General features: G+C 35.1%; 1 protein-coding gene across 3 annotated transcripts; it reads left to right on the top strand.

Annotated features, from left to right (window-relative positions):
* Positions 1–2,317: 2,317 nt before the first annotated feature.
* Positions 2,318–12,326, top strand: LOC149576329 (RHOMBOID-like protein 2). Of its 3 annotated transcripts, none has more exons than XM_089816851.1 (7): positions 2,318–3,103; positions 4,123–4,286; positions 4,545–4,619; positions 4,705–4,784; positions 4,928–5,190; positions 11,365–11,491; positions 11,646–12,326. In XM_089816851.1, the coding sequence occupies exons 1-7, from the start codon at positions 2,751–2,753 to the stop codon at positions 11,766–11,768; spliced, it is 1,185 nt and encodes a 394-aa protein (XP_089672977.1). In that variant the 5' UTR covers positions 2,318–2,750; the 3' UTR covers positions 11,769–12,326. The 3 variants fall into 3 exon arrangements, 2 of the variants coding, with proteins under 2 accessions (XP_089672977.1, XP_089672972.1); XR_016361433.1 differs by lacking the exon at positions 4,545–4,619 and having other exon boundaries at positions 2,320–3,103; positions 4,621–4,784; positions 11,646–11,859; positions 12,042–12,326; XM_089816846.1 differs by lacking the exon at positions 4,545–4,619 and having other exon boundaries at positions 2,320–3,103; positions 4,621–4,784.
* Positions 12,327–13,882: the final 1,556 nt, after the last annotated feature.

The raw sequence follows: 13,882 nt of genomic DNA, 5'->3' as shown, positions 1-13,882 counted from the left end.
CGAGCCCATTTCTCATGGGACATATTGCCAATGACAATATTTCTCTGGTTTTGGGGCCAAATTTTACTAGGGCTCAATGCCACCATTTTATCAAGAGATTTTCTTTTATGCCCAATCTAAATCAAATTTGACTTTGGAATGATGTAATTAGTATAAAAAAATTTATCAGTCTTTATTTTAACATCAATGGTCCATTATCAAGTGCAAACTTTTTGGCAACCAAGTGATCAAGTTTTTAGTCAAATAAGAGTAATTAAAATCAAGATTTGAAGGTAAACATCCAATATAAAGTTTTGCAAGTCTCCAAATCCTCAAGATCATCCAAGTCAAATTCAACCTTCTCATTTGATGTAAGTTTCTATCCCATGATGGCCAAATAGATGAATTCTCAATCAATTGAGAAGATTCATTCTTTCATTCATCTTCTCTCTCCTTTTTAAGTGATTACCAAGCATATCTATGTTTAAGATCTAGGAGTGACATTCATATATCTATGCATTTGTCTAGACATATTTGATTCTACATTACATTCCATGGTTGTCTCTTTATATTTCAAGCGCATTCAAGCATCTTTATGGATAAGAGTGATTTCTATGTTTGTCTATGAGGGTTTATGCAAGGTGAATCTATCCTTTGCCTTTTTATTAATTGTCCTTTACACAAATTCATCTCATTTCTAAGGTTGATTCCTAAATCAGGGTTTGACCATTAGACAATCTTGTCCCCCATTTTTATGTATACATGAACTAGTTACAGAGCTACTAGATCAAATATGGGTAGATTAGGAACAATTGGACAATTTGTGAAAAATTAGATAAAAAAATACCAGGAAGACATTGCCATTATTGTCATGTTCAAGTAATAGCTCACCATTGTTGTCATGCCCCTACCATTTTGAGCTCAGATTTTAGTCACTAGTTGGATGTGTCTTTTGATTTTTATGTTCATAAAATTTTGCTCACTATTTGTTTGTTACAACATGTTTTTACTAGTCTTTAAGTGACTTGCCTAGTTAATGATTTACATTACTATAGTTTCATTCTCTTTTCATAATTCACATATTTTAGTAAAAATATCATTGTACTCATTCAGTGCTCGAGTCACCTCTTGAGCTAATTAGGGGCATCTTCCTTCCGAAATGTATAATTAATGAAAAGGGAAGTGATTTATCCATCCACACATGATTGCTTGCCTTTTTCTTATGCACATTGTTTGTGCTTATTTGACCCTTTGTTTTGAGGGTTCCTTGGCAAGGCATTACAAGCAACACATAACTTAAGAAAACCAATTCGATTCTTTCCTTTCTCTTTTCCGTGCTCTTTGCCTAGTTAATCATTTACATTACTATAGTTTCATTCTCTTTTCATAATTCACATATTTTAGTTAAATTATCATAGTACTCCTTTAGTGCTCAAGTCACCTCTTGAGCTAATTAGGGGCATCTTCCTTCCAAAATGTATAATTAATGAAAAGGGAAGTGATTTATCCATCCATACATGATTGCTCGCCTTTTTCTTATGCACATTGTTTGTGCTTATTTGACCCCTTGTTTTGAGGGTTCCTTGGCAAGGCATTACAAACAACACATAACTTATGAAAACCAATTTGATTCTTTCTTTTCCATTAAAAATATTACATGATCAAACCTACAATACACAATTACATAAAGAGAAAGGCTCACAACATCGAATGTCCATGACATACCCAAACATATTATTTAAAAACTCTTATTTGTCGTTCAATATATATATAACACATGTATCTACCTTCTTCACTTGATTTCATGTGAGACATATTCTTGCCATGCAATACCCAACACCTTGTACCTCTATGCAACTAACAACAAAGAACTTTGGAAAATGAATTTACTTATTGAAAACTAATTTACTTATTTTTTGCTATATTCTATATTGAACAACCTCTCTAAAACATTTTAGAGAAATGAAAATAATATCCTCACCTTTTGAAAATTAGATATTGACCAAACATGCATCAAATAGATCATCATTTTCCACACATTGAAAAAACAAGAAAAAACATAAACAACTCTTAATTTTCCCTCGAGTTCACTATTTAATATGACACTAATACCATATCATCTAGATGAAAACGTTAATCCCCGTTCATATAACACAAAATTAAGTAACGAAAAATGATATGGTAGCCAAATTTCAGCATCATTCTCCTATGACAAGGGAGAACTTCCAAACAAACATGCACCTAAACATAGAGGGCAGCATAGAGAATAATTGACGAGACACACCAAGCCTGTCACATGTTGAATTTGAGCTGGTCTCGATCCCTTCGAATACTTTGTTATGATATGGAAGCGATTGAGATTCATGCTGTATAAATTAATTCGAAATAATCGAAAGTTTTGGAGATGGCATGCATGCGCCATGAGCGTATTTATTGCATTGACTTCTTTTGTCCCGCCCATTTGTCACTTTCCGTCCCACATATGAAAAACCAAGCGCCAAGAGATCCATTCCCGACTATTTAAAGTTCCTGTAAATTCTTTTAAATTGGTCGACACGCAATTGTTTTATGCCCGGCTATGCCGATGCCCGGTTCGTTGCGTGCGTAAGCGACCAAAGAAATCTTCTCTCTGTACGCCACGCTAATTCGAAGCCGCCCTCGGCCTGCAAATAGAAATTTCTTTTACTGATTTGAAATTGTCTGAACTTGAACTTTGAGTGAAACTTTTGTTCTGTACCGTCAATATCTAGTCAAATTTTGCATACATTTCGATGGCGGGTAAGCAGCCATTACCGTTACAGGTGTTATTTGATGTGGAAAGAACAGGATCGATGGATAGAAGGCGAGGCGATAAAATTGTTTACCCATCTACAGAGGATGGTGAAGTTCAGCGGCGGGATAGGCCGCATGCCATTTCATACATGGAAAACCCGAGCAAGAAATGGAAGACATGGATAATTCCTGCGTTTGTTGTGGCGAATTTTGTTGTGTTTATAGCGACAATGGCAGTGAATGATTGCCCTAAGAATTCAGAGACACCTGGCAAATGTGTGCTCAAGTTTTTGGGCAGAATGTCCTTTCAGCCTCTCAAGCAGAATCCTCTCTTAGGGCCTTCGTCCTTCACGTAGGCCTTGTGTTCATACCCATTGTGATCTTTTCTTTTCTTTTTCAGCAGCATTACATGTTTTTACATAAAATCCGAAATCGTTATTCAATTTACAGATACAAGAAAATGAATGGTTTGAATTAGAGTTCATTTTTTTTCTGAAAAGTTGTTTAATGAATCTCCTCAGTTTAGTAAACCGGGTTGTTGGTTATGATTATATTTTCAGTGCGCATGGTTGTGGGTTCTTGGTTTAAACACTAACACACATTTATTAAGACCTCTAAGTTTGGCAATGGAAGAATTATCCGGCTATGCATATCAGCTAGTGAATTGGGATTTAGATGTTAATAAGAGGAAATATACCAGCCCTACCAACAGCAAGAGCCAAATAGCCTAACCTCTGCATGCCCATGAAGATGCCGTCCCCACTTGGACATCACATTTCTAATACCCACTTCAAGAGCAAAGATAACTGTGATCGATGTGCGATGTGGATTGTCACACGCCCAAAATACACGCGCCTTTGAGCTATGTATGCCGGATCGGCGTCTTCTTGGCAGTAACCTAAAATATAGCTTCTCATAAACACCTCGCCTTCTCATATATGGCCATTTTTTTGTCCTTTAAGTAAGTCCTCTGAATGGAAAATACAATTTTTATATGGTGCAGGAGATGCTAGAGAAATGTTTCACTACCATAAGTTCTCACACTAAGGCTCTTTTCCATGTTTATTTGGAATATACGAGCCATGCTTCATACAAGGCTGGAGTCTTGATTTTAATGTTGTTTATGTATGGAGGTGCCTGTCCAATCCCAATGTGTTTCAAAGTACCGTTTCAATTTCGAATAATGCCATTTATATGATGATGAAAATCAAATAGCATTTTCCAAATTCATATGGTAACGCATGCATGCCCAAGACACACAAGCAGCTGTTGAATGCCCAACTTTTATTGGCATTGCTGTCATACATATCTCCGCATTTTCTTTACCATAAGCTATGTGCTAATTCTGGTTGTATTCTGTAATTTTTCCAGATTAGAGAGAATGGGAGGTCTTGACTGGAATAAGGTCGTACAGAAGCATCAGGGATGGAGGCTCATTACGTGTATTTGGCTACATGCAGGAGTGGTTCATCTGCTTTCCAATATGCTGTGTCTTATTTTCATAGGAATTCGTCTCGAACAAGAGTTTGGCTTCTGTAAGTTCTAAATTGCATGCACAGTCATAGAATTCAACATTGTATTCACTATGCTTGGTCTTTGGTTAATGAAACTTAAATACAATTTCCTCTGTTCCAGTGCTGGCGATCTTTGTTTTCTAATTGAAACTTTCCTTCTTTATGCAATCTATTTGCTTGACACAGGTTTTGTTGTTTTTCTTTTTGAGTTGTTGGCCGATTCTGATTTCAGTTTGATTCCTTGAATTTATACTAATCTTTCTAATGTCTGTTTAATAGATCACATTTCTTGTTATTTGTATGTTGAAGAAAACATCCAGCAACTAATTGGCTTTCTGCTTACGGGTTATTACAGTTAAGATTGGCATGCTATACCTACTTTCTGGATTTGGTGGCAGCTTGTTGTCAGCTTTATTTATCCAATATAATATATCTGTAGGAGCATCGGGTGCTCTTTTTGGGTTGCTAGGTGCTATGCTTTCAGAGCTTATTACAAACTGGACAATCTATGCCAGTAAGGTTAGCGAAGTCTTAGTCTTGATGGACCATTTTTATCGGAAAAATATATAATTTACTTCTCAGCATGTGCATGTTAAATAAAAGTATATTTTTTAGGAAATATTTGGTCTCTAACCAACATATAGTTGAAAATTCCCATGTAGCTTGCAGCACTGGTTACACTCATTCTCATCATCGTTGTCAACTTGGCTTTTGGATTGCTGCCACATGTAGACAATTTTGCACATCTTGGAGGATTTATGTCTGGGTTCCTTCTCGGATTTGTGTTTTTAATCCGGCCTCAGTTTGGATGGGTTAATCGCAAGAAGCTTCCTCAAGGATATGAATTGGGTACATTTGTCAAACACAAACACAAGCCATATCAGTATGTGTTGTGGCTGTCAGCAATAATTCTGCTAACGATAGGGTGAGTTTTTATCAACAAATCTATTTGTGAACTTATTGTGTTTCTTATTGGAAGAATATTTCATATTCTAATTTTCATTGTTGTAATTGCATTTTTTTCCTTTTCCTATCCACTGAGACTTAAAGATGGTTCTTTAACTTAATTTTGATCGATTGAAGTGGAGAAATGGTATGATGAGTCTGAGTTGAAGTTTTCTAAATTGCATTCCAAGTTTCTCTCTCTTGAAGTGGTTCAAATCTCAGCAAATACATGTAGCATGTTTGGCTTATGTAGGTTTAATGAGCTGTTTTCAATGAATGTTAGCTTGGTTTGTTAAGTAGCTATGTAGGAAAGAGTAATAGAAGGAAAACATTGCTTGTAACTGCAAATACATTTAGCATTACTGTTTACATTTTACAAATTGCACAATTAGTTGGATTCTCCTTTTTCCATAATTGTAAAGCTGATTTGCAATTTATCATTGAAAACAATCCAGCAGGAAAGGTTTGAATTTGATATTATGGATTTTTGAATATTCTATCATACTACCATGCTAAAACTTTTGTTGTATATGCATATTAAATGATAATTATTTTGATATATAAAGGGTGGATATTTATAGGACCCTCTCAAAAGTTCAAAACTTAAAGTTAAAAGTGTAATATAATTACATAAATAAGCTAGATAAACCTGAAAGATCCATTACGGCCAAAAGCATGCAAGAATTATGCCAACTTGTATGGACCAAGGAAATGACCAAAACAATTATAACAAGAAGACAACATCATCTAAAATGAACCAATCTTACAGGTCAAATCAGCAAGAGGGACTTGGAGTAGACTCCTTGGTTGGCACCTAAAAACCAGAAGCAACGCTGGAACTGCAGGCAACTCGGGATACCCCACTTTTGAAATGCTAGGAATGTAGTACACTCTACAAATCTCCACAGGATTCTTCAGAAGTTCAATCCACAAATTATTCGTATATAAGGTCAAATCTCAACTGTAGTATGCCAAGTCAACATGATTCTTAGAAAGGTAACATGAGAGCTTGAAACTGTTACACATCCTTCATCTTCTAGTGGTGAGCTGTAGATACCAAATGGTCTATCATAATACTTTCCATATTGTTTGCCAACCGAACAAGGTCATCACAGGGAAGGATTTTGCTGAGAATCCATTACCTGGCAACCACATAAGGAAAAACGTTTTGAGATATCTTGAATGAAAAAATGTTTTCCTTAAGCAGTGGTCTGAAACCATGAGTTGAAAATTCATGCTAATTGCAGAAGAACTGAAAGAGAGATGAATGCCCAAAAAGGGAAAATTTGAAACCAAAGGAGTGGACCTAAAAGAGCAGCAACTGAACAATGACAGATGCTGGAAAATTTGGAGCTGGGCAGACACATAAATCAGTCTTCGACATGGGCCAACTAATGCAACATTGAAACCATAGATTGAGGACTCGCTGAGTACTCAGCAGGACTCGTGAGGCTTGCAAATCTTGAGGCCAACTGAGTTGACTTGCCCAGGATTCACAGGCCTAGTCCTGCTGAGTCTTGGTTAAAGACTTGCCGAGTCTCGGGCTTGGACTCTCTATTTGTTGCCAGACATTGTCAAGTCCTCTTCTTTAAATAGGACCAAATAGTAATCAATAATAATTAACTAAAAGTTTATTGATCAAAATTGCAAGTCATTCAAATGCAAAGAACACAAGAACCTGATATTTGTGTGGAAACCCTAAAAGAGAGAGTTTGCTATATATGAATATCAAAATTTTAACAATTTTAGAGACATCAACCCTTCATTTGATTTTGAGCAGTGAGCACCAACTCACTAGTGGCACCTACCCCAATGGAAAATGGATGATATCATTCTCCTCAACTTGTTCTTCAAGTCTGCTATGAAATGACCACAAAATTCTATTCACTATGGAGTTCTTAATACCGCCTTTGAAACTGGAATAGGTCTGGTTACAAGTCTGGTAAAAGGAAGTCAGAACCTCTTTTTCAAATCTGCCTGTGAATTCTTCATTAAACCTACAAAAGCTACTTATGGATCAGCCACAATATGTCTTAACAATCACTTCTTTATATTCTAGGAGAGTCCTCATATATGTAAGTCTGACCTCATCTTCTCATATAATCTTTGTTCTTTCCTTTGCGTATGCTCTCAACCGATCTTCTTTAATATTCCACACACACAAACACCTCTTCCAATTCCAATTTCTTTCTACATATATACCCTCTAAATTGCATATTCCTATGACTAGATACCATTGAAGAGACACATCCTTCCCCTAGGAAGGCAATCTTTACCAACAAATCTGTCTTGAATCATAATGTGGCAGCTAGAGAAGAATCAACCTACTACATTATCACGCCTCCTTGAATTGATTTTGTTTTGTTTCACTAACCCAGCACCTCATAGAAATCATGTGTTTATTTTCTTAGGCCTAAGTTACCGATTCTGGTTGTGATGCTGATGTGGGTGGGATTCTGATGTGTGGGTGCACGTCTTTTTTGGATTTAGGATGCGTTTGGGTACATGTGTTGATCTGAATTAAAGATTCAGATTATAATACCTGGTGTGAAACCTGCGGTATTGAAAAAACAATAATAATGAACAATAAGATTGCCAACCAAAAACTTCCCACTCCATTCTGTTTGAAATATGAGTTTATACAAATATGGAGGATCTCAAGGGTCACCAGAATCCCCTCGGAAATGAAAATGAAGAGTCATTGAATGTTTAATACAAATAAACTTATTCAAACTACCAAAATTATCAAAAAACTATATAAAAAAAATAGGTCCACTTGGATAAGGCATAACTTTCTAGTCCTAGCTTCGATTTGTAAATCGTTTACTTCGTTGGAAAGCTGGTCAAAAACTCTAGAACCAAAATTGGGACATCAAACCGAGGTTAGATGAGGAAGATTGTCCCAGAAATGCTCCGAAGGCCTTCAAAAATGCAGTTTACTGAGACATAGAAAAATGCAGTTTACTGAGACATAGAAAAATACCGAAGAATTTTATTATTTTTGTATTTTTCCACTGCCAACCTGATCATGTGTGCATATGTGTGTGTGTCTATACATATATATATAGATAGATAGATAGATATAGCAAAGAAATGCAAGAAATATTAAAAAATAAACCATTCCATAGCATGATACTTCAACAATGAGAACCTCTCTGTTGCTATTGCATGAAATCTGTATTGCACAGTAAATTATTGCTAAGGAGAATTCTAATTAAGGCTAATTTGATCTCTTTCTCTGTTTAAGCCTTCATTTATAATTTTAAAAATATATATTAGTTGTCAGTTCTGGCTCTAGTTCAATCAATGGTTCAGATTTGGGGGTTCAATTACTGCTGAGAAGAATCCTATTTAAGGCAATCTCTTTCTCTGTTCAAGCCTTCAATAATAATTATAAAAATACTACAAACACACACACATTAACTGATAATTAGTTTGGGTTGTAACTGAAAGTTCATACAGATAATCCTTTTTATAAGTTGCAACCATGCTTTGAGTTGGCTTATAAAGCATACTATCCATGTTAATAGATAAAATCATCCAAATGAACCAGCCTTTTGGACACAAGTAAGTGATTGCAGTGCTCACAGAGGTTTGAACTTTGAACAATTACTTAAATTTTAGTATATCCTGGGTGCACCAGTGCAGCATCCAAAAGCACCAGCATGTGCACCTGGCAATTTCCCAGACACACCGGTATCTTAGTCTTAGGCAATCACAACACTTAGAATTTTTAAGGTAACCAATGTCTAATTAGACACTAAACAATTTTTAATTAGAATTGTTGTCTCTAATCCCAGCTAATGTATAAAAAACTTAGTCACTTAAGTAAAATATGGTTAACATCTAACTTAGTCAGTGCTGTGATAATAAATCTTTATTTCAATTGTTCTCCTTCTATTGTAGGTGTTTCATCATAGTCTCTTAATGTGGCCTTTAAAACTTAATAATCACTGCCCATATTGCTATCCATGTATGTACGTGATCGCAGCAAATTGAGTATTAATTGTCATGTATTTGAACTAGGTAGCAGGTTAATCTATTCTCCTCCTTGAAATGTCGATGTAGCATTCTGTGTGTGACATTCTCCAATAGAATCACTGTATTCAAACCAAAGTTTGCTGAGAATGAAGTAACTGTTTGTTTTATGGCATTGATTGTTGATAATGACAAACATCAACAAGAAACTTCAACACTTTCATCAGCGGTGGAGTATTGTACTATCAATAACAAAGACTCAAATGTGATAATTAGAACCTATCCTCAAGTTTTCACTACACCAAGGAAGAAGAAGATGTAAAATGTTGTAATATCGATAAATTCCTTCTTTTTTGTGTAATTACAAGTTTTTCTTAATTTGCCGAGTCTGTGCCAAGTTACAAGTCCGAGTCAAGCCATTTTGGCTAATGAATTGAGTCCGAGTCAGAGCCCTAAAATTATGATTGAAACTCATTACCATATTCGGAATGTCTTTCTAAAAAACCAAAGAAATCCAACATGTTCACCAACTTTGGGATAGTATTTATTTTGAGGAAGGAAATCCTCCAAAGCACCAACTTCTTATTCCTGTAGGTAGACTGTAGGATAATTACAATAATTTTTTTTAACTTAAAATGTCAATTTTATAATAAGTAATTGGTCAGAGGGCATGTGAAGAGTAGGTCAAATGGAAATCAACATATCTGTTTGCTATCTTTAAACTAGAAAAAAAGTATAGTTTCCATTGTATATATTTTTGGATGGAAATTAAAAATTAAACTTGACTGGATATTATGAATTATTCCTTCCAAGATGTTGAAATTTTACATGGAAGATTAAAACTAGGTCAACCCCTGAATTTCTGAGATAAATGACAACCTTATTGTTTTCCCCAAAAACAGGACAAGACAAATTCATGTCAAGATGACAAACATAAGATGGGTTTTGTCAAGAATAATTTTTAACATCCAGTTTTAAAGAAGGTTATCACATAATTTATTATCACTACAAAGGAGCCCCCCTCTACTTTCAAACATCTAAAACCCAGTGTTATGTGGGAAAATGTCCCTGTTTTTTGTGATGTCCTGGAGATGGGAGGTGACGACTGGGCGTCCTCAGGACTGTCAGAGGATGTCACAAATGGACAGCTTGCCAAGCCCCTCTGCCCAATGCAATTAACAAAAAAACATTGTAAAAGAGATCTTTTTAAACAAACGGTAAAGAGAACTTTATAGGTATTTGGAAAATTTCAAATAAATAAATCAATTTGCCTTTTCAGTTAGCAGAGTTGCATTGGCAGCCATAAACTAAAGCAAAATGCCAAAAAATATTGATTTGCATTCTTTGGGTTTGTTGTGTTATGATAACTCAACTTGTTGAGTGGTCTTTCAGCAGCTTCCCTTGACTCCTGGATTTCAAGATCATCCTGAAACCATTTTGCACTTGTCTTGTTTTTGTGTCTCCTGGGATCTCTATTGTCTGTTGAATTGCCATGCAATATTTTCTGAATGTCTTGAAGTTGCTTGCTTATTCAATTTAAGTAGAAGACTGAGATTAGTGGCTTGGTAAACTGAACTTACTGTCTTGATCTAGCTTTGATAAGTATGGCTCTAGATGCACAAATTTGACATGCAACCTAATTACCCTAAAACATTTATGCATAATTTGATTAAGGGTGGATTGTACCATGCATCTATTATCCGGGGCAGTTTACCTATAATGGATACCAATGAAATTCTAACAAATAGTATTATGTACAAGCATATTTACATACAGAGATTATTCTTAAAATATTTCAATATGAAGTCATAGTAAACGAATAAATTTTTAATTAGTGAAATAAAGAAGAGAGTTTTGCAGCACAATGCAGTAAAATGTAAAGTATCCTCTCGGAATGGTGGAGGGTTCCAAATAGAGATTGATTTATTACATTGATTGATTTATTCCCCCATAGCTTTCTACAGTTTGAGCTAGTTTGCCAAGTATCTTGAGTGCTGATTAATTCATTAAATAATGATTGTTAATTTTCATCATGCCACTTTTTCCATTAATTGATTACCTATCATTGACTCGTATTTAATTTTTCTATAAAGTTGGTATCAAGAGATTTTGACTTGGTTTCCTGGTAATATTCATAATTCTATTTGCAATGGAATCTTGTTACTTTCTGTTGCAGATATGCTGTTGGTTTGACCATGGTTTTGCGTGGTGTAAATGCAAATGATCATTGTGGTTGGTGTCACTATTTAAGTTGTGTACCAACAAGCAAGTGGAGTTGCAAGGAGAAACCAGTTTATTGCTTGGTAATTAAATTGCTGAAAGTTCTCTTCAGAGCCTAATATTGTCTTTATGTATATTTAAAGTTGTAAATTTTGAATATATTTCATATAGAGTACCATCTGTTTATTAACTACTATAGTAGCTGATATGCTTACTTGTAATGATGCTTTCTTACAGTCTTCACAAGGCCAGAATGAATTGACTTTAACGTGCGAAAATGGTGGCAAAACAAAGATATATCCATTTCGAAATGTATCTGATGATAGAATAAGAGATCTTTGCACACAACTCTGTACCTAAGTTGGAAATGCCTCTTGTTACTTCTCATTGATGAGATATTTTTCGCAGACAATAGTGGTCCCAGAGCTGACAGATGATTATAGATCTACTGGTAGTCTTTGTGTATATTTTGTAGATCATATTTGTGAAATAACTGTAGATCTTCTTGTATATCATTTTTGAAAATTCATCAGTATCTGCTTATCAACTACTGAAAGGTTACATTTTCAGAAAAAAATGCACATCTTTGATGTCCGCTGTTTTGCCATTTTCTACTCTATGTCTTGCCTTAAGGTTCATGCAGGAATTTTTTTTCCATGGGAAGGATTGGATAATTTATGATATTCAGATGTCACAAGTTCTGGATTCAGTTACTGTACCATAATACATTGGGGATTGGTGATGGCCTCTGGAGATGTTCTTGAATATATGTCAATATGATGCTCCCATTACTCTTATACCAGTTTCATATTCTTATGTACTGCACAAGTTATTTGATTCCAGGACAGTTGAAATGGTGCAGACATCATTCAGCATACTCAAAAGATGATAAATAAAAAATGAAAAATGAATTGATTTTATGTGGTCTTATTGAGAAGGTATCATACTGAATTCATCTGTGTCTAAATGATTGGCTTCTTTAAGAGAAGTTATATCTATTATGAACCCTAGGCTTAGCTCACTCGGTCTTTGCTGCCAGCCCAGGTTGTGGGCTTAACTCCTGTTTCGCCCATGGTGCGGATGAGGGTCTGTTTCACATCACTTGAGAGGTTGCGGGGGCTCAACTGCAAAGAGCTAAGCTCTAGGTCGCTGGGCCTAACTCTTGATTCCTTTTTGGTTAAAAACATTTTAAAGATAAGTTTGTGTATTATACACGCTGCTATGGGCTCTTGATGTATAGGTTTGAGAGCAATTGTATTTATCTTTTTGAAAACAATCCTTAAAAGTACATTTTATGAGATAGAATATTTGGTAATTCGGAAGGAAAAGCTCCACTATCATGAAAACAACCACCTAAAACTACACTAAGTTTGTTAGCATGTAATGAGAAATTGACACATGCTACCAAAGATTTGTGATTCCTTGAAACTGATCTAAGCTGAAACAATATTCAACTCCGCAACAACTCCGCACTTGAGCTATTAGATTTCCACAATCCATAAATCTCTGCATGTTACTGCTTTTATGGTTCTATAGAAATTGAAGAATCACTTTGGACAAACAGTGATCGATGAAAAGTATAGCTAGCTTCCACGAGATTCCTCAAATTAAACAGTTAATCACAATGAAAAGCAAAACTAGCTGGATAAAAGATTAATCGACGCAAATCCCGAATTAATCACCAATTCTAATTCATTTTGCAATATCTTCACACATAGTAAGGAACAAACTTAGATGATTGATTAAAAATTTCATGGTCGAAGCGCTTAGAAAAAATTGAATTTATTTGAACTCTATTTTAATGCTCCATTTAAAATTATTCTAGTTAGATCACAAATTTGCAAACACGGTGGACGTGAAGAGGATGTGGAGCTGGGCTTCACGAGCTGTTCAATGCATATAGGAAGCTTCGTGAACTGTTATGGTGATTAGGAAATAATGCTTGCGAGCATGGAAGCTGTTAGAGGACTATTTTGTGCATGTATTTTCAGATTTGTAAGTCGTTGGCTTATTCTAGAAAGCGTAACATGTGATGTATTCTACTGGCAGCCGACTGGAACAGTCTAGCATGTCGAATATTATTGAAAAGTGTTGTATTTGTATTGTAGTGCAAGAAACACTTCATGTAATGTTTGTTTAATTTCTCGAGAAGACACACACTTCTTAACACGCTCTTATGTAATTAATTTTTCAACTATTAAAAAATTTATCAACCTTATTAACATTATTAATGCATAATCATGTAAAAAATATAATTGGCAATCATACGAAGATACACATACACAATAACACCAGATATGTTAACTAGGAAAACTCTTGATTAGAGGACACTGGTGAGGATGGTACCCACTAAATGATGTACTAATGTAACAATTTTTCATAAGAGGATGGACTCTATTTGGAGCCAATGAAATACATTTAGTACATGTCAGTCCATGTTAGAAGACCTTGAATCCTTGTTAAGAGATTTCAAC

This window comes from Cupressus sempervirens, chromosome 1, assembly GCF_028749045.1.
Source record: "Cupressus sempervirens isolate cs-2001-9-10 chromosome 1, ASM2874904v1, whole genome shotgun sequence".
In the NCBI taxonomy this organism is placed as follows: domain Eukaryota; kingdom Viridiplantae; phylum Streptophyta; class Pinopsida; order Cupressales; family Cupressaceae; genus Cupressus; species Cupressus sempervirens.
The sequence above is the reverse complement of the archived record's forward strand: the minus strand, read 5'-3'. Positions and strand labels throughout refer to the sequence as shown.